This window comes from Mytilus galloprovincialis, chromosome 12 (genome assembly GCF_965363235.1).
Source record: "Mytilus galloprovincialis chromosome 12, xbMytGall1.hap1.1, whole genome shotgun sequence".
NCBI classification, from domain to species: domain Eukaryota; kingdom Metazoa; phylum Mollusca; class Bivalvia; order Mytilida; family Mytilidae; genus Mytilus; species Mytilus galloprovincialis.
This window is the reverse complement of record NC_134849.1, coordinates 2,891,592-2,917,549: the sequence shown is the minus strand read 5'-3', so window position 1 is coordinate 2,917,549 and position 25,958 is coordinate 2,891,592. Positions and strand designations below refer to the sequence as shown.

The 25,958-nt window shown below is 33.8% G+C and overlaps 1 protein-coding gene across 1 annotated transcript; it reads left to right on the top strand.

Annotated features, from left to right (window-relative positions):
* Positions 1 to 721: 721 nt before the first annotated feature.
* Positions 722 to 7,602, top strand: LOC143055059 (uncharacterized). The gene is made up of 3 exons (XM_076228203.1): positions 722 to 824; positions 3,967 to 4,289; positions 5,412 to 7,602. The coding sequence occupies exons 2-3, from the start codon at positions 3,974 to 3,976 to the stop codon at positions 7,373 to 7,375; spliced, it is 2,280 nt and encodes a 759-aa protein (XP_076084318.1). The 5' UTR covers positions 722 to 824; positions 3,967 to 3,973; the 3' UTR covers positions 7,376 to 7,602.
* Positions 7,603 to 25,958: the final 18,356 nt, after the last annotated feature.

The following is a 25,958-nucleotide window of genomic DNA, read 5'->3' as shown; positions in this document are numbered from 1 at the left end:
TGTTCTCTGAACAATTGGTTTTTAATTATTTTTTTTTTCTTCTGCCAAACTTTATTGTCGAGTAAAAATTTGGTTTTGCTAAGATATTTCTTTTACAGTTTGATACAGTTTAACATGTTTAATATGCGGGTTTTTTTAATTTTCATCCATTCTAAGCCGAACTATTTTCTTTGTAAGAGTTATCTCCCTATTCATTGTTTAACAAGTGAGTGCATCTTCTCCGTAACAAAAAAAAGTATCGACAAAATTTTTTTTCTTTGTTCGTTACATCCGCTGAATTTTTTGACTAATTAGGACCTAAGTTAATTCATTGACAATCATATAACATATGTATTGATTTTAAAAACTGTAAAAACTGCATCTTAATTTCACTGATGACAAACATTTAGCTGTAATACGTATTAGCAATAAACCGGTTTATAAGTTCAACTCTCTAAAAATATAATAGATGAAGTATAGCATAACAAAAAAACGGAAACTAAGATAAAAAAAAAAATCATATTATGTATGAGCACGGGGAAAGTCGAAACATCGCAAAATAAACTAAACATAATTGTAAGACTTATTTCAATGTTTCACTTCATTTTATTTCCCTACTTTGAAGTGCAGCTAGTAATAAACACTTGATCATTCAATCTATTTGTTAAAGTATGAACCAATGAAAAGTTTTCCACGACAAGTATTGTAAATTTCCAGCAGGAAGTTTTTCTTCTTTCATTTTCTTCCTTCTACGACTTCATCTCTCAACAAGTACAGCGTAATATCATAGAAGTGGTATAGTGGTCAGGGGTTTCAACTGTAAATGTGTCTCCATTGAACGAAAGGTAAGGTTTCTCTCATTCCAGGGGGTGGGGGATTCTTGTACGACTTCAGAATCCTACATCTACAGCGTTCAATCATAGAAGTGGTGTAGTTGTCAGGGTAACAAGTGCGAATGTGTATCCTACATCTACAGTGTTAAATCATAGAAGTAGTGTGGTGGATAGGAGTTATAACTGTAAAAATACGTTAATAGTTATAAAAGGTACCAGGATTATAATTTAATACGCCAGACGTGCGATTCGTCTACATAAGACTCATCAGTGACGCTCATATCAAAATATTTATAAAACCAAACAAGTACAAAGTTGAAGAGCTTTGAGGATCCAAAATTCCAAAAGATTGTGCCAAATACGGCCAAGGTAGTATATTCCTGGGATAAGAAAATCCTTAGTTTTTCGAAATATTCAAATTTGTGAAAATAGGAAATTTACAAAAATGACCACATTATTGATTTTCATGTCAACACCGAAGTATTGACCACTGGGCTGGTGATACCCTTCGGGACGAAACGTCCACCAGTAGTGGCATTGACCCAGTGGTGCAAATAGTTATTAAAGGTACCAGGATTATGATTTAATACGCCAGACGCGCGTTTCGTCTACATAAGACTCATCAGTGACGCTCATATCAAAATATTTATAAAACCAAACAAGTACAAAGTAGAAGAGCATTGAGGATCCAAAATTCCAAAAGGTTGTGCCAAATACGGCTAAGGTAGTATATTCCTGGGAAAAGAAAATCCTTAGTTTTTCGAAATATTCAAATTTGTGAAAACAGGAAATTTACAAAAATGACCACATTATTTATTTTCATGTCAACACCGAAGTGTTGACCAGTGGGCTGGTGACACCCTTTGGGACGAAACGTCCACCAGTAGTGGCATTGACCTAGAGGTGCAAATAGTTATTAAAGGTACCAGGATTATGATTTAATACGCCAGACGTGCGTTTCGTCTACATAAGACTCATCAGTGACGCTCATATGATGAGTTATCACAATAGTACTTTCATTCTTTTTTAACTCGTATTTCACTTTGAATTATGAATACGGCCTTTTACTGTTAGTTTCATATGCTGATATACCACATTGCACTATTGTTATTTCTCCTTTATTGGTTTGGACATAAACAAAATTTAATACAAAGTGTGTCCCTATTACATGTGTATATTTACATCAAGCTTATCAGGTACAATCGATAACATATAAAGCAATATTTTGACTGTTTGATGTGGTTTTCTGGCAATGCATGTATACAAATAAGAATAGAGTGGAGATTAAAACAGATGATTCATAAAGAGATGTTTCGGTTAAGTCCATTGATATAAGTGTTTATCAGGATTTCAATGTGTTTGTTTTAACAAAAACAATAGAATATATCATCTGAACAAGTTCTTTACAATAAAACAACCAGGAAGAATATTGTTTTCTCCTTGCTCAACTCCTCAAACGACGATATAAATATTTCAAGTGATATTGAGGTAGAAAGACACAAATGTTTATTCAGAAGTCCCATGAATGTTTTCCTTTTAATTGTTTTACATTTGTATTTTCGGAGCCTTTAAAGGCCGTACGGTTACCTATTTTGAAAATGTTCAATGTCATGTGGTATCAGGTGGAGAATTATTTCATTAACTATCATAATACAAACGTGTATGTTTCTGAAAAATATTGTGAAATTGTTTAGTCCAATCTTTTTTTTTTTTATCTTCATGCGTTTTCCCTCGATTGGTTACATGAAAAGTATTATGCTGTGTTTCGTTTCTGTATCAAACCCGTGTATATCTACACCTCGAATAAAATAACATCATCCTATGAACACAATGACAGTTTAAAACATTGCAAAAGAAACTAATCATAGTTGTAACTCGTTTTTCACTTAATTTTTTTTCCTAACTGTACAGTTGAACTAGTTTTAAACACTTATGATAAGTATCCTTCTATATATTTAAGAAATTATAAGCCACTGAAAGTTTCTTTAGGATAAAGAATTGTGAATTTTAAGCAGGAAGTTTTTCTTTGTTTTCGTCTTCCTGTAACTGCATCGTTAAATCATAGAAGTAGTGTTAGGCAGGGACTATTCTATCACGTTAAAGCTTACTGTCATTAACAAATAAAATATGGCTAATTCAGTGTAACTTCAAGTCTCAATCACAACTAAAATATAACAATTAACAACGATTAAGACGAATATAAAGTTGTATATCTCTAGTGGTAAATCTTTTTTTTTTTTAAATGTTTAATAAAAACACATCAAGTCTACATCCAAACTAATCATCAGTAATAGTATCATACGTGTTTGCCCTTTCATTTGGTACACTGTTTGTTATGTGTGTACAAAGTTAAGATAACCAGCAACTGCAGTTAATTACTAGTATAATGTCAGGAAAATCAGCCACATCAGTTGGATTAGCAGCATAACGCATTCTTAGGCTGGTATCCTCTCAACAATCCACAATGTTAAGAGGGACACAGTTTGAAAAGTCTAATCTTAATTCACTAGGATTGTCAATTGTAATGTGGCCGATCGTTGGTTCTATTCGGACTAAGGAAGTTCTGTGGTTCTTTCTGGTTCCGTCAGCTGTGCGGTGGTTCTTTCTAGGCCCTCCAGCGTCCTATGTCAATAAAACCTGAACCTCATGAAAAACCAAAAGTACTGAAATTGATGTTAAAAAACAAGAAATAAATAAATCAAACAACAATATTTATATCGACTCTTTTATTTAGTAAAACCATTTTTTATCAAACCCGGAATTACTTTGTCTGTTTTTTCGAGTTTTGCACACTTTTTGGCATCTATGAAAACACGGTCTAATTAAACGAAGCAGTAGTATACCGCTGTCCAAAATTCATAAATCGATGGAGAAAAAAACAAATCCGCGTTACAAACTAAAACTGAGAGAAAACGTATCAAATATAAAAAAAAAACTATGACACAACAGAGACACAACACCGACACGTAGCACACAGAGAAACGAACTTTCATGTAACAATGGCCATTTTCCTGACTTGGCACAGGGCATTTAATGAAAGAGTTAAATTAATTCACGATGAAAAATATCGAACAGGGCTGTCACATCTCGAATACACTGCTCTTATAAAATAATGTTAGTTTATGATTTCAACTTTGATAATTTCTTTTTTTAGATTCATCATGGACCAGGATAATGACGACAAAAAGCATATGATTGGAATAAGAAAATTTACATACTGGAAGACATATGGGGTTAAACGTTTTCCTTACCGTGGCAAGCGCAAATACACCCCATTGGTTTACCAGGCTGATGATGGAGGAATCGTTATCTCAAATGACGTTTTCGGATTGACAATCAGACAGTTTGAACGAATGTATAAAGATTGTTTAGATAGCAGAAAAACACACGAAAGCTGGATAATGAATCTTAGATATCCTGACAAAGCTTCAAATGAATATCTGGAATACTTAGATAGTTGTACAGACTGCAATAAAGGTGATTACTTTTTTTTATTTCTGTCACACAAAAAAAAAGTTGGATTTGTGTCTAAAACTTTGATGTAGAACAAATATAGCAATAATCTTGAAAGATTAAAAAAAACATGTGCTAATCTAGACCCATAAGTCATAGACAAACAGAGTCAAGACCATATAATTAAGGCGTTGTCTTTTGTCTTTGTATATCATCATATTTATTGTTTGTTTGTTTATTTTTCCATACAAGCAATCGATTTTTTCGCTTAACATTATTATGACAAAGCCATCAAACGCTTGCTTATTGTAATATTTTCTGTTCATTTGATGAGTCATACTGCGATCTATAGCTACAAAACATCAACCCCAATTAATCAATGGTGGATAGTTGTCTCATTTATAAGTATACAACATCTTCTTTTAATTTGACAACGCCATGACCTGTTTTTCTTTTTTCTGTTTTTTTTTGTATAGATTGGACTGTTGGTTTTCTTGTTTGAATGGTTTAACCCTTATATGTGCTGGGGTCCTTTACAGGTTCCTGCTCGATGTAAGCCAAGGCTTCGTGTTGAAGACCATACTTTGAACTATAATAGTTTACTTTTACAAATTGTGACTTGAATTAAGAGTTATCTCATTGGCACTTATGCCACATCTTCTTATATCTATCATGTCCAAATAAAAAACTCATCTAGAAAACTAATCTGAAAAACAATTTTGACTTGGAAGGAAACTCAAAACGAGATTTTCGTCTATATAATACCTCTCCTAGGTAGTATTTGGATCAAAACAGTTGCTCCACATTATACATTGTACTGCTTTAAACATGTTTATTGAATGATGCAAATAGTACATATTTTTTGTGTAGAATAGCTTCCATTTCAAATAACACTCACATTGTATCACAGTGATTTTTTCTCTAAACTACCGAATGACATTTCTTCATCTTCATGTTAAGTAATAGGCCGATGATACACCAAGGTCGAAAATTCCAACAATACAGTTTTGTTCGATTGGATGTAAGATGCTATTTTTGCCATTATGTAACGTATCTAGGGGTATGTTCCTATATATATTACGAACGTCATTATACGATTTAATTATGGAGAAGTATATCTATATATCTTTTTATTTTATTTTATAGAGTATCTGTCTTGGACTGAAAATGATTCTACAGAAAACCACTTGGTAAAACATTTGATAAGAACAATAGGTACTGAAATAGACATACGTAAAAGACAACTTTTGTTTATCTTACATGATAAAATATGGAATGCAAATGATGAAAATTTAACACAAATTTCAAGTGGGAGTTTAGCAGAAGGAATGGATTTACCCGGAAGTGACATGGATGTGATGTATGTCGATGATGGAGTAAACGTAATACAGATTAAAAGAAATATCAAACATCCGGTACAACGTACTGAAGTATTTATGGAGACAGATACTGATCATCCTGGATTTACTAGACTCAGATTGGAAACAGTAGGGAAAAGAGCAAATAGTTTTGTATCTAATGAATGTATTGTCAATACACAAACAGGTCAATATTTATCAACTACCAACTTTGTAAATCATATAAAGCAAATAAACCATCCGAATACTTTTTCTACACACGGTCCCTGCTTATCAACTACAAATCAAACTTTAGATATTGCATGCTGCCTTAGAAGTAAATATTTGCCATATCAGGCCATGCCCTGGATATTGCGTTATCGACGGCAATGGCCCCCTAATGTCATTATTGACAGGATTATAAATTATGGTTGTTTAGTAGTACCTATAGGACCCAGGATTATGCTAAATTGTAATTTATTATGGAGAATATCTTTCTCAGTGGCAGAAAAACAACTTGTACATTCGTTTAATTTCACCCAACTCTTGTGTTACGGTCTTCTTAAACTAACACTGAAACGTATCGTAAACAAAAACGACCATGTAAAAGATTTGCTGTGTTCTTACTTTTTGAAGACGGCTTTATTCTGGGTCTCAGAGGAAGTTGATATTGACACATTTCAATTACCTAAATTGTGTATTTGTTTTTCCCTCTGCCTGAATAAGCTGATATCATGGGTAAACAACTGTTACTGTCCGAACTATTTCATACCTGAACACAACATGTTCTTAGGAAAGATCAATAAATATAACAATAACTCAGTACTCAGTGTACTCAGTAGTATAAAGTATAGTGGTATCAGTGGATTGATGCAGAATTTATTTCATTCTTATCCTTGTAAAAAAAGCTGTTATCCACCATATAGTGAAACAAGCGAACAATCAATACTAATGTTAGACTTCCTGATTTACAAAATTTACAGGTATACGAATGGTTCGGGAATGATGTCAAATCTTACAAAAAAATATAAATTACTAAAATATATTGAATCTATACAAAATGCTGAATCGTCTTCATTTGTTATCGGTGTTTGTAAGTTTCATTGTGCTACCATCAGTCAACAAGCTGCACAACTATTACCATCAGCAAATACAAATTATAACATACGCACAAGTTACCATAGACATTTACATGACGGTTTACAGAGGGATGCTGTGACAGGTTGGTTGTTATACGCGTCGTTTTATTATGTAACAGAACAGTACAATGTAACACTCAGACTTACAGAATACATTCTATCAATGAAATTACTCGATACGGTGCATATAGGTCAAGACTACAGTGAAGCAGATTTAAATAATTACAGACATCGTGTACATTCATCAATGTCATTGAATGCAAAGATGAAAACAGCTGTTAAAGGTGATGTAATGTACGTACGGCACTCATCATTAATACCAAAAGAACTAGAGCTGGAGGTAGAAGACACTTTCTTTGAAATACCACTTATTATAATGTCTCACTGTCTTAGATTTCTATGCTATCATCATATTGGTGATACTTTCAACAGACAACAGGCGTTGCGTCATTTACGTTCACCACATGCTGTGTACACTAACTTATTTTCTAATGCATTTACACTAGTTGGAGTATGTTTTGAAATAGCCGGAAATAAGGACGTCGCTTTTCATTATTATGAAGGCGCTTTGCAATGTGATAATTTTATATGTAGTTCAGCAGAAAAAAGGAAGTCAAGACTTTTAAACATCTAAATCAAAGTTGTATCGCTGCAATGCAAATGTATTCTCAAACAATACTATGATCTTGAAGGCCACAATTAATATGCTTATGTTATCGAACTTGACTATGTAAGGGGTGTTAGTCTTCTTTTAATTCACATTATATCGAGATACAAATAATGTATTGATACAATGTCGAAGAAACCTGATACATCTGTGTATGTACGTATGTATGCTGAAAATAAATGATATATAAATAATGTAATCTCTTAAAAAAGGAATGAAGGCGAAACAATATGCTAAACGGTTTATAGTCGGTACCATTATGTATTTGATTCGGGACTTTCCTTTTCTAATTTTCCTCGGAGTTCAGTATTTTAGTGATTTTACTTTTTGTTTCAATGTAGAGGAATTTTGATATGTACATATCAGGCTGGAAATAAATCATAAAATAATGTACTCTCTGCAAAACGACATGAAGGCGAAAGAATTTGATGAATGGTTTATATTTACTTATTATGTTTGTTTAACATACCATACAACATATATATATAAATGACGAGATATATTTGGATACACCCGCAAAGTGGAGTTGGATAAATATAAGTTGCATTAACTTGTTTCCCAATCCACTATACATAAATATATGTTTTAACTTATCAACGGAAATGAAACAGTGTTCACTCGTTGTACGACAGCTAGAAAGTGACCCGATGCTTTACTATTAGAAAGTTTACCCATTGGTTACTATGTGTGACCCTATTATATATTCATACGACCCGTACCCGTCAATACAATATTTTCCCTATACTAAATGAAAAGCGGGAAAAAACAAATATTTAAACTACATACTCGTGGCAAATATAAACAACGCAAACATAATCTTAGTTTGCCAACAGCCCGTTATGCTCGATAGAAAAACACAAAGAACGGGGTATCAGGAAAAAAGTAACGTTACAGTCCCAGTGTTTGTGACACTTTAAAACTCTTTTTAATGGAGTCCACAGCATAACTATCTTTACTTTTCTCAGTTTTCCATCTCCCGTGTTTTTTCAAACATCTACTATCGTTAGCAAAATGATTTTAGGCTGCGGTTGCCACACCAGAACGACGAGAATGTAAACCTAAATTTAAATTACCAGAGACTGATTTAAGTCTAGTCATATTTCAAAATATTTCAAATACATATTAAAAGGACAAGTCACTGAAAAACCTTTGGAAATCAACATTTCATTTCCTTGCCTATACCAGTGTATACTGGTCAGTCTTGCTTTTGTTTAAATACAAAACTAGAAAATCATCTTTAACTTAAACATTGCTAAAAAGTAAAGAGTGTAATTCATTACATCTCAGAAGACCTGCAAACCCTAATAAAGTCATAGTTAAATCCCTCACAATCAACATATCTTCTGAATCTGAGTATTTTTCACAATGTTGTATCAACATATCAGTAGTAACCGGTTCTTTTTTAGTAACCGTTTTGTAAGCCGTACGTTTTGCAGCTTCCTGTATGGATGAAACAAATGAGTTTTCTGCAGGATCGGCCAAACCATTGACCTCGTGTGCTCATGTAATCCCGTACTAAACATTGTTAATAGGGTGAAAAGTCGAACCTTGATCAAGCAAATGAATGAAAACCTAGCTTAGTTATATACTGTTCCCAACGTCTAAATGCGTAAAAATAAGATTTAATAGTATTGTCACTTCTGCTTCCTAGCAGTACCTTGCACAGCTTAGGATATAGCTGATATAAAGGACTGTCTGTTGTAACGTATTTGGCATAACTTTTAGGAATTTTGGTCCTTAATGCTCGTCAACTTCGTACTTTTTTTGGCATTTTTTTTTATGACTTTTTTGTATTCGAGCGTCACTGATGAGTCTTTTGTAGACGAAACGCGCGTCTGGCGTATATACAAAATTTAGTCCTGGTATCTATGATGAGTTTATTTACAACCACTGGGTCGATGCCACTGCTGGTGGAGATTTATTTCCCCGAGGGTATCACCAGCCCAGTAGTCAGCACTTTTTGTTCTGACATGAATCATCATTGATATGGTTATATTTATAAATTAACTGTTTACAAAATTTAGAATTTTTGAAAAACTAAGGCTTTTCTACCTAAGGCATAGATTACCTCAGCTGTATTTGGCATAACTTTTAGAAATTTTGGTCCTTAATGCTCTTCAACTTCGTACTTTATTTGGTCTTTTTAACTTTTTTGGATTCGAGTGTCTACTTTTGTAGACGAAACGCCCGTCTGGCGTATATACACAATTTAGTCCTGGTATCTATGATGAGTTTATCCACTCTTCAAAACAGCTGCCTCTACATCATGTACATGCTCATTAATCTTTCAACCTATTGTAAATATAACAATAACAAATCTAAATTTTATTTTCAAATCAACAAGTCTAATTTTATTTGATTGTTTGCCTAATAAACCATTTTGGCCTCTTCCTTTCTTAATTAAATTATATCCATGTAAATATTTGTAATCAACTACAAAATTTTGAAATTTTGCGTCGTGTGTTAACATACACCAGTACGGCATGTACGGTGCTGATCTCCACTCCGGTACAACTAAAGTACCTTCACAACGTTCTATTGTCAATTTGTTAATAACCTTTGTAATTAGTAAAGGAGGAGGAACTTACCAATTATTTTCATTTGTCTACTTCTGTTTAAGGGCATCTATGCCTGATGTACCTTTACAGTAACATTTTGCATTTTGTATTGTAATTACATGCAAAACGGTCACATGTGAAAATATCCCATAAATCATTTAAATATTCAAAAACCCATGACTGGATACCCCAGTCGTCACAATCTGACTGTCTACTTAATTTCTCAGCTTTAGTATTCGATTTTCTAGGAATCCAGTCACATGACATGTCGATTGAATATTTACTACATGTATCGTGTACAGACATAGCTTGTTCTTGTAAATAGGGTTTTTTTACTTTCTACTTTAAGGATATGTGATACATTTTTGTTATATGTGTATAATTTAACTGATTTTCCCTCTATTCTTCTGACAGAGTTCTTAAAAACCCTGTCTACCGCCTCTAACTCTTTTCAAGTTGAACTCTGTTTCGTTTCAGAAATGAACCAACTACCAAACATATTTGGTTCATCTGATTCGTCTGTCGAATCAAAGGTCAAATGACCACCATAGCCTACATTTGAGGCATCACACAACTGCATATTTTCAGATGTAACTTTCGTCAACTGACTGAGTTCAGAATCCTTTTCATTAAGCTTGTCTATATGTTTTACCAAAACTCAAACTCGGCAATTGCCTCCCTATTCAATACCACCAAATAATTTCATCTGGCTTTTGCTAATATGCAATCGTATGAAAACCGAGTTCTCTAGAGAACTTCATCACCAACTGCGTGTGCAGAAATAATTTTACCTACTATAGAAGCTAAAAATCTAACTTTCACCATAACGTTCATATTGCATCTTATTTGCAAAAATAAACTGTTGAAGCAGTCCTTCAATTTTACGACTCTTTTTCCACTTAATTGTATTAGACCATCGATCAAATTCCAATCAAAACCGAGCCACGTAAATTTTTGTGCCGGTTCCCAAATACATTGTTCGTGTCCTATGTCAAAACCAAAACTTTAAAGATTCGACTTGATCTTTTTACTTGCTTTCCAACATTCCGAATATGTTTTACCTCCAACTAGACCATTATCTAGATACATTACTATTTTAAAACCGTTGTTTCTCCAATACTTTACAAGTTCTCTCATGACTTTGGAAAAAAATATCCACTTGTTGACAGACCAAAAGGTAATACATTAAACACGTAGTACTTATTTTCCCACTTAAAACCTAAATATGTTCTATCTAAAAAACAAATTTCCACGTGATGATAGGCACTCTTCAAATCATATGAAAAACAGAAGTCACCTTTACTAAATATTTGTAAAGCTGTGCTAGCATCTTCATATTTATAACGAAATTTGAAAAGATGCGGATTAATGTGTCTTGTATCAAGAACTAATCGAAGTTTATCTGTTTTGTTACCTGCCACTGTTAAAGGATTTACGACATGTGGAATATAATAAACCTCGCGTATGCAGTTTTTCTGTAATACCTTTTTTTATTTTCCCTAAAGCAAATCGAGGATTATCCTTCGCTGACCTTTTGTTTCCAAGTTCAACCTTACCTGGTATTACGGATAAAATATATTCATTTGCGCCTATTAATAACCATTTTTTGTCTCTTGGATCGAATTTCGGCGTCCATCGTTGAGTGTTCACTCGTTGCACGACAGCTTGGAAGTGACCATATACTTTACTACCAGAAAGTATACCCTTTGGTCACTATGTGACGCCCTATTATATATCCATACGACCCGTACCCGTCAATAAAATATTTTCCCGCTATACTTAACGAAACGCGGGAAAACACAGTTCACTTTTGTTGATATACAAGTACACAAAATTTATCTTGATTTTAAAAACATATCAACTATCATTCTACACTCCTCAAAACTATGAATTATAAACTTCCATTGTGAGTCTAGGTAATTTATTATACTTTTAAATGATTGTTACAACGCTCATGCTATCAATTAAGGACACAATAAAATATAGATTAAAGTAACGAACTTCAAAGTAATCGGTTTATTGCATGTGGTCTTATGTGGAGAGTTATCTCATAAGGTATCTGAAAACTTAAAAAAAAAAATTGTAATCCAACATTATTTTAACTACATACGTTTTCTCTAAATTGATTTATTTGTCTGCTGACAAGTATTTTGCCAATGTATGTTTCTGTCAATAACCGGTTTATATTCAACTCTATGAAAATATGATAGGTGATGAATAGCAGGACAGAAACTAAAGACCAAAAAACAAAAAAACAAAATATATATGTTCTTATGAGCACATGGAAAACCGAAGGCATCGCAAACTAAACTAAACATAATTGTAGGTCTTATTTCACTTCATTTTATTTCCTTATTGTACAGTTGAACTCATGTTAAACACTTATAATTCTTTTTTTTTATAAAATTGTGAGCCAATGAGTGTTTGTCCAGGACACGTATTGTAAATTTTCCTGCAGAAGATTTTTCTTTTGTTTGTATCTACCTACAACAACAGCATAAAACATAGAAGTGGTGTGGTGGGCAGGGGTTAGAACTGTTAATGATCTCCATTGAAAGTAATGATAATTTTATTTTCCTATTATGAATGTGACTACTGAATTAGACTTTTTACCGGAGTTGTTATAACATGAACAAAACGACGGGTGCCACATATGTAGCAGGATCTGCTTACCCTTCCGGAACACCTATGATCACCCCCAAGTTTTCGGTGGGGTTGCTTACTCTTTAGTTTAAATGTTGTTTCATGTGTGCTATTGTTTGTTTGTTTTTTTTTCATTTTTAGCCATGGCTTCGTCAGTTTATTTTCGATTTATGAGTTTGACTGTCCCTCTGGTATCTTTTGTCACTCTTTATTTCAGTGCCATACATTATATCAGAAATCAAAAACATATTTCATTCACAACTTTATTTATTATTTTATCATGTTAAAGCTAACTGTCATCACATAAAAAAATATGGATATTTTAGTCAAACTTCACATGTCAAACATAAATGAAAAGTAACACTTAAGACAAATATTACGTTGAATATCTCCAGTGGTAAATCTTTTTTAAAACGTTCCATGAAAGCATGTAAAGTCGTCATTCAAAGTAAGCATCCGTAATGGTATCCTACATGTTTGTTCTTTTTATTGGTACACTGTTTAGTATGTGTGTACAACGTTAAGATAACCAGCCTCTGCAGTTTAATTACTAGGATAATGCCAGGACAATCAGTCACAACAGTTTAATAACTATGATAATACCAGGACAATCAGCCACAGCAGTCAAGTTACTAGGATAATGCCAGGATAATCAGCCACCACAGTTTAATAACTATATATTTTTCTATAGAACATTTGTCTTGGACTGAAAATGATTCGACAGAAAACACCTAATACATGTTTGTTCTTTTTATTGGTACACTGTTTAGTATGTGTGTACAACGTTAAGATAACCAGCCTCTGCAGTTTAATTACTAGGATAATGCCAGGACAATCAGTCACAACAGTTTAATAACTATGATAATACCAGGACAATCAGCCACAGCAGTCAAGTTACTAGGATAATGCCAGGATAATCAGCCACCACAGTTTAATAACTATATATTTTTCTATAGAACATTTGTCTTGGACTGAAAATGATTCGACAGAAAACACCTAATACAAACAGTAGGTACTGAAAAAGACATTCAAAATAGACAACTACTGTATATTGTAAATAATAAAATATACAATGCTTATTCCAAACAGATGACACAAATATCCAGTGGAAGTTTAGCAGAGGGACTGGATTAACCAGGAAGTGACCAAGATATAATGTGTGTCGATGATTCTGTAAGCGTAACACGGATTGAAAGAAATAGCAAACATCCGGTACAACGTACTGAATTTGTCATGGAGACAGATATTGATCATCCTGGTTTTAAAAGTCTCAAATTGATAGCAGCAGGGAGAAAAAATAACTTTGTATCTAATGAATGTATGGTCAATACACGAACTGGTCTATATTTATCAACGACCGCATTTTTAAATCAAATGAAGAAGAGAAAAAAACCGGACGAATTTCAACTTACATGGCCCCTGTTTATCAGACAAAAACCAGTTTACGGATGTGGCGTGTTGCCTAAGAAGTACATATTTACCCTACAATACGTTGCCATGGATTATACGTTATCGACACCAATGGCACTCTTATGTTATTATTGACTGGATAATAAATTACGGTTGTTAGTTAGTACCTATTGGACCAAATTGTAATTTATTATGGAGAATATCTTTCTCTCTGGCAGAAAAACAACTTTACAATCGTTTTATTTTACCCAACTCTTGTGTTACGGTCTTCTTAAATTAACATCAACACGTATCGTAAACAAAAACGACGATGTCAAAGATTTATTGTGTTCCTACTTTTTGAAGACGGCTTTATTCTGGATCTCAGAGGAAACGGATATTGACACTTTTCAATTACCTAAATTGGTCTTTTGTTTTTCTCTCTGCCTGAATAAGCTAGTAGCATGGGTGAACAACTGTTACTGTCCAAACTATTTTATACCTGAACACAACATGTTCTTAGGAAAGATCAATAAATATAATGATAAAGCACTACTCAGTGTACTGAATATAGTGGAAGATATTAGCAAGCAAAATCGAGGGAATTGTGCAAATGATGATACAAGCATGAAATTTGGTATAAAGGTCGACCAAATGATACTAAAAAAAAATCCGCTGCTGGCCATAAAAAAAAATCATTTTTTAAAGATGGCCACGGCCTTTTTCAAAATGGCTGTAGTTAAAATTTCGAAAATATCTATATTTCTGGAAAACTGTCTTTCTTTGTCATTCTTTTGGTAAAAAACCAATGAGGTTCGGTGTTTTCCTTCCTTACATGAGAGATATATTATATACATGAATATTTGACTTGTCTTGGGTTTGCGCATGCTCAAAAAATAGTTAAAAAATTCAAAAACATTTACTATTTCGTTAATGAATTTGTCTATACTTACTAATGATATTTTTGCCACGTATAATAATGATTGCTATTTACTATTACGTCGTCAGATCTCCTCACTTATTCCCTATTGTGGCTGGTTTTGCTGAATATAAAATCGCATTGCTATAAGACGTGGCACGGTATTTAGTTATCTCACATTCATGAATTTGGTTTCAATGTTTTATTTGTAATATTGATCGGATATTGACAACTGTTTTATCGTTTTTAGTTGTAACTATTTTATTTTCTATTCTATTATAATAGTATTGTAACTTAAATTGTTATTAAATGCATCGGATATCATTATTACGAAACTAATCTTGAACTTTATTCTTTTTCTTGAAAATTATTAAAGGTTACCTGTGAATTCACATTTGTGCGTCGATGTAGTCGGATAAATCCCTCGACCTGTTATCATTTGAGTGAAATTTAGAAAAGGTTTTTTATATCTGTATTGCAATTATTGTTGATATTATTAATGCTATAAGAGTAAATATTTGATTTGGTTTTATTTTCACAATCATTATGGCGAAAAGAATTCGTCTGTCATCAGTCTCAACAGGCAGTTGGGAAACTGACTGGACAAAGTGTTGTTTATGTCAAGAAGACACAGTTGAAACATTAAAATTAACTGCCGATGGGTATAAAATGTTGGCTATCAACATTCCTAAGTTTCACGAAATGAATAGCTTACCTATACCAATAGACGTTAGAAGGTTTAACAATGGTTCTGGTATTGAAAACACTTTAACAACAAATGAGGCAAAATACCATCCAAGTTGTCGAATAAAATTTAACAACACCAAATTGAAACGTGTCGAACAACGATACGAGTCGGCAAAATCAAGCAAAGGTGAACCTTGTTGTTCTCCCAAGTTCATTCGTCGCCCAATTGATCATTTAGATACAAAATTGAAACAAGATATTGTTAAGTGTTTTTTGTGTGACAAAGAGGCTCCACCTTCGTCACTCAGGGAAGCAATGACAATGAAGCTGAATGATAGATTGAAAAGTTGTGCTGAAACTCTCCAAGACAAGCAGTTATTGGCCAAACTAAGTACTGGGGATGTCATAGCCCAAGACTTGAAATACCACCCCGCTTGTCTTGCAGCTCTATATAATAAAGAAAGAGTCGTGAAGAAAAGGACAGAGGAACAGGCACAGATTGATACCGATGCGGAAAAAGAAGCAGGAGATGTAGCCTTGGCTGAGTTGGTTAATTACGTATTTGAAACTCAAAGAAATAGTGATGGGGCCAATGCATTTAGACTGGCAGACCTTTCAAATATGTATGAAAAAAGAGTTCAGCAATTAAATGAGGGTACAATTCCAATACACAGGACACGACTGAAAGAAATGCTTCTTGCAAAGATACCAGATCTTCAAGCATATACGAAAGACAGGGAGGTGTTATTGGTTTTTGAAAAAGATGTTGGTCCGGCAATAGCATTAGCATGTAATTACGACGACACCATACATATTGGAAAAACTGCAGAAATTATTAGGGCACAAATTAAGGAACATAAAACAAAATTTTCTGGTTCATTTTCTGCCGAAGATACCCAATCAAGCGTTCCAACATCTCTGCTAGAACTAGTGTGCATGATTGAACATGGCCCTGATATTCAATCTCAATTAGAGAACAGTGTATGCAAGTCTGATCTAGCAATTGCTCAGTTGCTTATGTACAATTATCATGCAAAAACACCAAAAATATCAGAACAACAACGGCATGCAGTAGATCGTGAACCTCCTTTTTGTATCTATATTGGACTTTTAATTTTTGCAAGGACTAGGAAGCGTCACTTGATCGATATTTTATTTCAATATGGGTTATGTTTTTCATATCACCGGGTATTAGAAATATCAACACAATTGGGAGATGCTGTAGTTGAACGATTTTTGTCCGAAGGTTTAGTATGTGCTCCTGTTTTGAACACAGGGCTTTTCACTACAGCTGCTGTTGACAATATTGATCACAACCCTAGTTCAACAACTGCCAAAACGTCATTTCATGGGACAGGAATTTCTATTTTGCAGCACCCGTCAGATGACATAAGTGGGATTGAACGTGTAGACTTAATACTTGGGAATAGATCAAAATCAAGACAAGTATCTTCACTTCCAGATACATACGCAAATGTTAGACCTGCCTACTTAAAGACTAAACCTAAACCTCCAAATAGCCCCGATACCATACTCAAGTTAACAGATCATGATTATCTTAAACAAAGCCTCCAGTGTGAATTTGAATGGCTAAACGAGGTTCATCTAACAGATGAGGATTTGGGATTCGAACACATATCTTGGTCGTCATATCATTCCTCCAAAAAACGAGGCCCTTCTGTACAAGTTAGTTTAACATCTTTGATGCCACTGTTTGAAGAATAAGCCCATTCAGTTGCAATGATAAAGCATTCGATGGATAAAGTGAAGGAAGTGGTTGCCTTTCTAAATCCAGGACAAACACCAATTATAACTGCAGATCAACCACTTTTTGTTTTGGCAAAGCAAATTCAGTGGGAATGGCCAAATTTGTATGGAGAAGATAAGTTTGTCGTCATGTTTGGGGGATTGCATATTGAAATGGCTTGTTTTAAAATTCTTGGTGACATTTTGCGTGATAGCGGATGGACTAGTGCCCTCACAGAAGCCGATATTGCAACATCTGGCACGGCAGATTCCTTCCTTGTATGTTCAAATGTACCCAGGACTAGACACGCACATCAAATAACTGCCTGTGTTTCGTTTGAATTGCTAATGTCGGCTTATGAAAGCATAAACGCAGACAATATAGCTGATGACTCTGTGACGTTCGATAATTTGATGGATTGGTGCACAGAAAGAGAGTCAACTAGACCCAAGTTTAATTTCTGGCGTTCCATTATGAATTTAGAACTTCTTGTGTTATCTGTAGTACGATCATTTCGTGAGTCAGATTTTTTACTTTACAAAGAGTCCTTATCAAGCATGATACCGTATTTTTTTGGACTATATCGTGTAAATTATGCTCGATGGTTACCGATCCATCTCCGCGATATGGCTTCCCTTCATGAACATCACCCACAGGTGGCAATGGAATTTGCCAATGGTAATTTCACGGTTCGTAAGACCAACAAGTTGTTTTCTAATATCGCAATTGATCATGCACATGAACAGAACAATGCAATTGTGAAGGGCGATGGTGGTGCCATAGGTTTAACTGAGGATCCCTCAGCTTTGAGGCGATGGATGGTACCTGGACCAGAAGTCAGTAGATTGGTAGAAGAATTTGAAATATCTAGTGGTTTGAGTCATACAACAACAGACGAACGGCACCATGAAGACTCTGCTAAGACCAAAAGGGATTTCTTCGAAAGAGTTCAACGGTTTTCTAAAGTGATGACTGAGTTTGGAAATCCTTTTTTAGAGGAGTCATCAGATTTATACAAAATTAACTCTAAGGAAATTGTTGAATCGGAGGCTGGTAATATATGTAGACTGGAAGATATTGGATCGAAACAATACGAAGATCTATTACAAAAAATTCAAAACGAAGGAGAATCTGCATTTTATGACCCAATAAAAAAGAACAATTTCCCGTTATTCAGCCGTAAAACAAAACCTGAAACGTCTTCATCAAAAACAAAACTTAAGAACCTTAAAAGTGATTGCGATCTCTTTTCTCGACTTTTCATTTCGTGTCAAAGTAGACAGTGTGACTTAGAAGATTTCTTTAGTCATGAAAACCAAACTGCTCCACCGTCTTTGTCTCAGTATGGCACTTTCAACATTGGAAATAAATCGCAGCTAATGGACGATCTTGAATCCTTCTGCGATTTGCCTTCAACTGATCCACACTCAGACGCATTCATTGTTGATGGGCAGCAATAGTTAATTCCAGACCACCACGTGGGGCAAACACATTTGATGACTATGCATATGATGTCATACTGCCTTACATAAAATCATGCACAGATGATTATTCAAGAGTAGACATTGTTTTTGACGTTTACTTAAAAAATAGTTTGAAGGCTGGAACGAGAAGAAAGCGAGGTGCTGGTGCAAGACGGAAAGTTGTAGGTTCAGGTCGAACGCCAAGGGTTTGGAGTAGTTTTCTCCGTGAGGATGACAATAACACTGAATTGTTCCATTTTCTGGCCGACAGAATCGCTCGTTTAGAGACTGATAGAAAAATTGTTTATATGACGCAAGGTGAAAATGTTCTTTGTAATAGCAATACAAATATCTCCCAGATATCTCCTTGTAACCACGAAGAAGCCAATACGCGACTGTTTGTCCATGTTAAGCATGCTGGTGCAAATGGTTGTAAAAAAGTGATAATAAGTAGTACTGACACGGATGTAGTAGTGTTAGGAGTTTGCAGCATTTGAAAGATTAGGTGTTGAAAAATTGTGGATCGGTTTTGGAAGAATTAAAGACTTTCGATGGCTTCCAGTGCATGAATGATCGAATTCGTTAGGTCCTCGCGTAGCTGCTCTTCCTTTCTTTCATGCATTTAGTTGGTGTGACACTGTGTCAGCATTTCGTGGGAAAGGGAAGAAATCAGCTTGGCAGACATGGGAAGTATTTCCGGATGTAACAGACGTTTTCGCCCGACTGAGTATGAGACCAAACTCTATTGAGGACACAGACATGGACCTCATAGAGGCATTTGTTTGCATTATGTATGACCGATCAACAGCAACATTTGCAGTGAATGAGGCGCGGTTTGAATTGTTTGCGAGGAAGCAGCGGCCTTATGATGCTATTCCGCCTACCAGAGGTGCTCTTCTTGAACACACAAAAAGAGCAGCATTCCAAGGCGGACATGTTTGGGCCCAAACGGACGTATGCATTCAACAGGTACCAAGTCCTGAACACTGGGGTTGGACGAAAGAAAACGACATCGACAATTGGAAACCAAAATGGACTTCGTTACCTGCAGTTTCATCGTCGTGTCAGGAACTTGTGAAATGCGGGTGCAAAAACCCAGCTGTGTTGGTAATTGTAAATGTTACCGTTCTGGCCTTCCTTGTACGGGTTTGTGTACATGCAACTGTCAGTTTGATAATTTTTAGATACACACAATGTTTTTTTTAAGCAAACTATGAAAGAAAACTGAAAACAATCAGTAACAGCCCTTGTGATGTTGCTTGAAAGTATAAAAATTGGCATTTTTGACTTTTTTGCCGGCATTTTAAAACCGGAAGTCAACTTTTGTATCATTTAGTTATTGTCTAGTCGACATTTATGATCTGTTATTTACTTTTTATCAAAACTTACATTAGATTTTAGGTATAACACACCTTACAAAGGATAAACGCAGTATTATCAATTTGTAATGACGCCATTTTCGAAATGAGTGGTGGCCATCTTGAAAAAATGATTTTTTTTTATGGCCAGCAGCGGATTTTTTTTTAGTATCATTAAGTCGTCATTTATACCAAATTTCATTCTTATACATGTAATACAAGTTGTTTTTCCCATATAGCGAAACCAGTGAACAATCAATAATAAGTGTGTTCTGGATACCGCCTTTTATAATGTCTCACTGCCTCGGATTTTTATGGTATCATCATATTAGTGATACTTTCAACACACAACATGCATTACTTATGTATACCATATTATATGTCAACTAATGTAATGTCTAATGGTTTTTACACTAACTGGAGTATGCAATGAGATAAATGATGATAAGGACGCAGCTTTTCATTGTTATGATGAAGCTTTACAATGCCATGACGGCATATGGAGTTCAGCAGAAAAAAGGAAATCAAGACTTTTAAACTTCTAACTCAAAGTTGTATCGCTGCAATGCTAATGTCTTCCTTCCTTACCATAACTATGTCCTTAAGGCCAAACCTTATATATCGATGTGTTATCGAGTTGCAATATAAGATGAATAGTAGTCTCTTGCTTAACATAAAATATATCAAGATTACAATAATGCTGACGACACCTGGCATGTCCTTTATTATGCTGCAAATCAATTCATATATATACATAATGTAATCGCCTAAAAAGAGAATGATGATGAGACACTTACTGGTAAGGCATCTTGTCACTTATTATGTGTGTTTAACTAATCATACAACATGTTGCTTTTTTCTTGTTTATACCTACATGTCTAGATCTAATGCATACATGATCGAACATTTTTTATATCTATTCCGAAAACCAGAGTATGCATACTAGTCTAACGTCCTTAACAAACATTTTTATTTGGAAGAATATGTTTCATCTTACGTCATCTTGTAAAAAACATATATGCTTTACCCCTTAACTAGGATTTTCCTAAATATACTTCTATATTATATTTATTTGAATAAAAATCCAGACAATGTTTGGTTCATATTTTTTTTTTCATTTATTATAAAAGGTTTTACTGACTTTACACAAAAAGAGGACAACTGAATTGTCAATCCCTAATCACTAAAAACTTAATCATGTTAATTGGGAAATCAAAAATGACTGGACAGTGGAAAACATGAAGATACCACAAGCAAAAATAACACCATGAAATGTAAAAAACTATTGTTACTGAACAACACTAGAAAAACACATGTCTACTCAAAAACAGGCAAGATTTGACATCTCATCCGATCTAATCATATTTGAATATATTTTTTGTTATTCTAATTACAATATTCATATTAAGGCTACCTTACTCGAAAACCAAATTGTCTGTTGCTTTGTATCTATTTGAGAAGGGCTCAATGTGTGTTAGTATGTAAGGAGTACGTCCAGTTGGACCCCTTTTTTGCCTTCAAACAAAGCAGTTTTACAAAACTGTTAAAATATAAACGTTAAGCCAATTATCAAAAAGAAGAATTCTTCTGTTACATAAACATGTGCTGGTTTTGACAAAACAATGCAAATGCATTGGGTACTTGTAGTTATAAGTCAAGCTATATTACTGAAATATTCGAAATGTTAGCATGTTGCTTAATATTTAGACGGTTTACGCTTGAAATGAAAATGGCCCCATTTGTGTTCATTCTTAATATCTAAAAGTAAGTTGTATTTGCTAATAATACATAACATATATAAAGGTTGGGAATAAACACGAATGCGCCACTTTCAATTTGACAAAAAAAAACATCTGACGTAGTTAATAGTTTTTTTTTCATATTTAACCTTGAATTAAATCAACCGAAATAGACACTCACCCACAGGTTATGTTGGGTTTCGTGTTGCTGAGTCATAAGTTCTATATGTTGTTTCTTGTGAACAATTATTTGTCTGTTTGTCCGTTTCATTTTTAGGCAAGGCGTTGTCAGTTTATTTTCGATTTCTGAGTTGGACTGTTCCTCTGTTATCTCTCTCTTTTGAGTGTTTAACAAGTGTCCAAAATGGTGGATTACACCTGGTTTTAAAGTGAGCTGAACCCCTCTCTTGTATGACAGTCGCATTGTCGCATCAAATATCATTATATTGACAAAATGGCAAAAATAGGAGTACAGCAGTCAACATAGTGTTGTAATCTTTATAATTTTTTTTTAAAAATATGTCAACAAGCAAAAATAAAATGGCAGATAGACGAACCACATATGGACAAATGAAACACAAGCATAACAATAAAATACTCCAGCACCAAAACAAAACGGCGGGATGCACAAGTTCATAAAAAATACCTAAAGAGATTTGTCATGATTACTTGTGTCACTTTTCAGACTTTTCAGTGTCTTCTAAATGCTGTTCTGAAATGATTCCTAAACAGGCCAAAAACAATACAGTAGCTTTGGTTCAATCTAACTGTGTTTAGTTTTGTTCGGTTATATCTAGACATTATATTCATTTCATTTTTGTAACCCTCTGATTTAAAGTTTAAGTTTACACATACAGAGTTTAAGTTGTCACTCTTTCCACACAGCGGTTTGCTATATTACAGTTTACAGTCATCCTTATATTTATTCTTTCAATACCGCAGTTTGTTTCTATTTGATTTCTCAATGTCACATATTTAATTTTTAAGAAAATATTTGAGTGGTACGGTTATGCATTGTAGACGCTTATAGCTATGATTATATCATATATCCCGATATTAATTTCATATCTTGCATTCTGTCACATTTTACAATGGAGTCCCGTATAGCTTACTTTGCGGTCGGGATCTACATACTTGTCAAGGCAATACGATGACTTACGATCGCTCAAATGTTTGTCCTTTGCTCTTGGACTATTTCATTCATTAGAAAACATAAAATTTACCATAAAATTGAAAATGGAAATGGTAAAGGTGTCAAAGAGACAACAATCGATGGGTCTTCAATGCAGCGCGAACATCCTGCACCCGGAGACGGTCTTTAAATGGCCTCTGAACAAAAATCTATTTTAGTTTAGTATTAATGGACGTCATACTAAACATGCATTTATGTCACAAAATTGTAATTTTTCAGTCTTTTTTTAATACGAAAAAAAATAGTCCAAAGCTAGTGTCTGTTAAACGAGTATATTTGCAAACAACTTATTAGTTACAAGAGGGAAAATGAAGAGTGATTATTGTTGTTAAATGTGATCACCTGAACACATGTGCATACAAATAAGAGTGTAGTGGAATTGCGAAGGACAATTCATCAGTTTAAATTACTATTAAAGTCGTTTAATAAAAAAATGTTGTTCACTGTTAATCAGTAATTAATAGTATATGTTTAAGTCTTTTGTCATGGCTTTGACAAGGAAACCTAAATGAGCAGCACTACAGGCGAATTTGTGTTTTCTCATATGAATTAAAATGTATCTAATACAAATGTAGATAGAAAACCTTATAAGTATACTAATAGTGACAGATATGACACTTTTACGATTTTACGATTTTCACCTGTTCTAATCTGTAATTATCTATGTTCTCAAATATCTGTCATACATTTTATCGGAGATTCTTCCTTGAACATCATACAGTGGTTCAAACATAAAATATAATTAATGATGTTACCCCCACCTTTCCCTTTTTCTATGCTGAATAAGGATAGTGCTTTTGATAAATCCATACTTTCATCTATAAAAAATAGATCAGCAAAAGCAATGTATGTAATTCAAAGCTAGACGACTTGCTTAACTGGTTTTACAATACATATCAACATATCAACATGTTCAAGTGTGATTTGGAATTCCTGTATAATATACACCAATTTCCTTTGAAATAAATGATAACTATGAAACGCACTAACACTTGGACATGTATTAGATAAGTTAACCAAAACTATTATTAATACTTTACATCGAACTTAGAATACATGTTTCATTGATTTCAGTCTGAAATAATTCAAAATTTTAAACTCTATTTTAAATCTTAAATGTGTGAATGAACAACACAGGCTGATATCAATAGCTGACTGTAAATTGACATCAACATAATATTTACAAGAAATAAATATAAATAAAATGTTACAGGATAACAAACAACGCATGTCACCAATGTTCATATATTTATTAAAAATATCTACTGAACAAATTCTTTACAACTCGTTAACCAGGAAATTTCCCTTTGTGTTTCAGCTTCCGTATTGAATTATAAGCCAATGAAAATTCTCTAAGGGACAAGAATTGTAAATTTCCTGTAGGCAGTTTTACTTCTTTTGTTATCATCTCATTACAACTGCAGCGTAACATAATAGAAGTGGTGTGATGGGCAGGAGTTAGAACAACTGTAAGTGTATCTCCATTGATGGTCATGTTAACGTTTTGTCATTCCAGGAAATGTGATCAGAAATAAAAAAAACATAATTTATTTATTACTTCATTTACTTTTTTATATGGCAAAGCTTCCTGTCATCACATTAGGAAACAGTAATATTTTAGTTTAACTTCACGTGTCAGTCATGTAAATCAACTGAATATAACATTGAACCTCTCCAGTGGTATATCCCTTTATTTAAATATTTCATTAAAACAACTGAATAAATTTGAGAAGGAAACAGGAAATATGTCAAAGACACAACAACTTGACTAAAAAGCAGAAAACACCCGAAGGGTCTATATCAAAGTTAAAAGCAGAAAACACCCGAAGGGTCTATATCAAAGTTAACATCAGTAATGGTAGCAGACGTGTTAAGGCAGGTATCTTTTTGACATTCCGCAATGTTTCGGGAAACAACATCTAAAATGTATAATCTTAATGGACTTGAATTGTCAGTTTTCATACTTTAGTTCTGTGGTTCTTTCTTTGCTTTCCGTACTGAAAGAAAGGATCAACACCAATAGATAAATATATCGATCGGTAACATTCATATCGACTTTTTTATTCAGTTGAACCATGATTTGTATTTTACTCAGTAATAATTTTTCCGGTTTTCTCGAGTTTTGCACATTTTTGACATTCCTTGAATTTACAGCGACACAAATGCACTCTCACTCATTAAAAGCAGAGTCTGTTTTATCGATCAAATACTTTGGTTAATTTTTTTAAGTTTATTGCAGATTCTACTGTTGTCTGTTATATGGTCGGGTTGTTGTTTCTTTAACACATTCTCCAATTATATTCTCAATTTTATTTTAAGATTTGACAATTACACTTTTTTGCACTTGGTATACATAATTACCATTTCAATTGGATTCATATCAGGGGATTCAGGTGGTGTTGTCTAATGGTTTATGTTGTTTGTGCTTATGAACGTCTTGTTGGACCTTGAATCATGCTTTTGGTCATTATCTTGGATAAGACGGTGGTTGTCTGGAAACGTTGTTTGGATAAACGGAATGAAAATCTGTTGAAGATTCTGCTGATAAAATATACTATCCATTATCCTAGTAAATATAAATAGTCCAGGTGCACCTCGACGTGAGATTCCTCCATAAACATGAACCTGAAAATAAGAAAATTAATGTGTTTATTACTAAAATGATTTTAATATCTAATTTAACAGTCAACTCTAACCATAAAAAGAATTGTATTTAATAGTTATCTGTCACGTCTGTGCGCAGATTAAACACCTAGTTATCTTAAGTTAAACATGTTAAAGTCCTATGAAAAAAATCTGTACTGTACAGAGTATATTTACTATGTGAAGATTTATCATGTTCATTTCCAATTTTG

What these genes read in the sequence shown, in the direction of transcription:
- LOC143055059 (XM_076228203.1), top strand. Translation starts at nt 3,974, where the DNA reads ATGGACCAGGATAATGACGACAAAAAGCATATGATTGGAATAAGAAAA. An exon ending in TTGTACAGACTGCAATAAAG is followed by an intron (nt 4,290 to 5,411) that starts GTGATTACTTTT and finishes TTTATTTTATAG; the next exon opens with AGTATCTGTCTTGGACTGAA.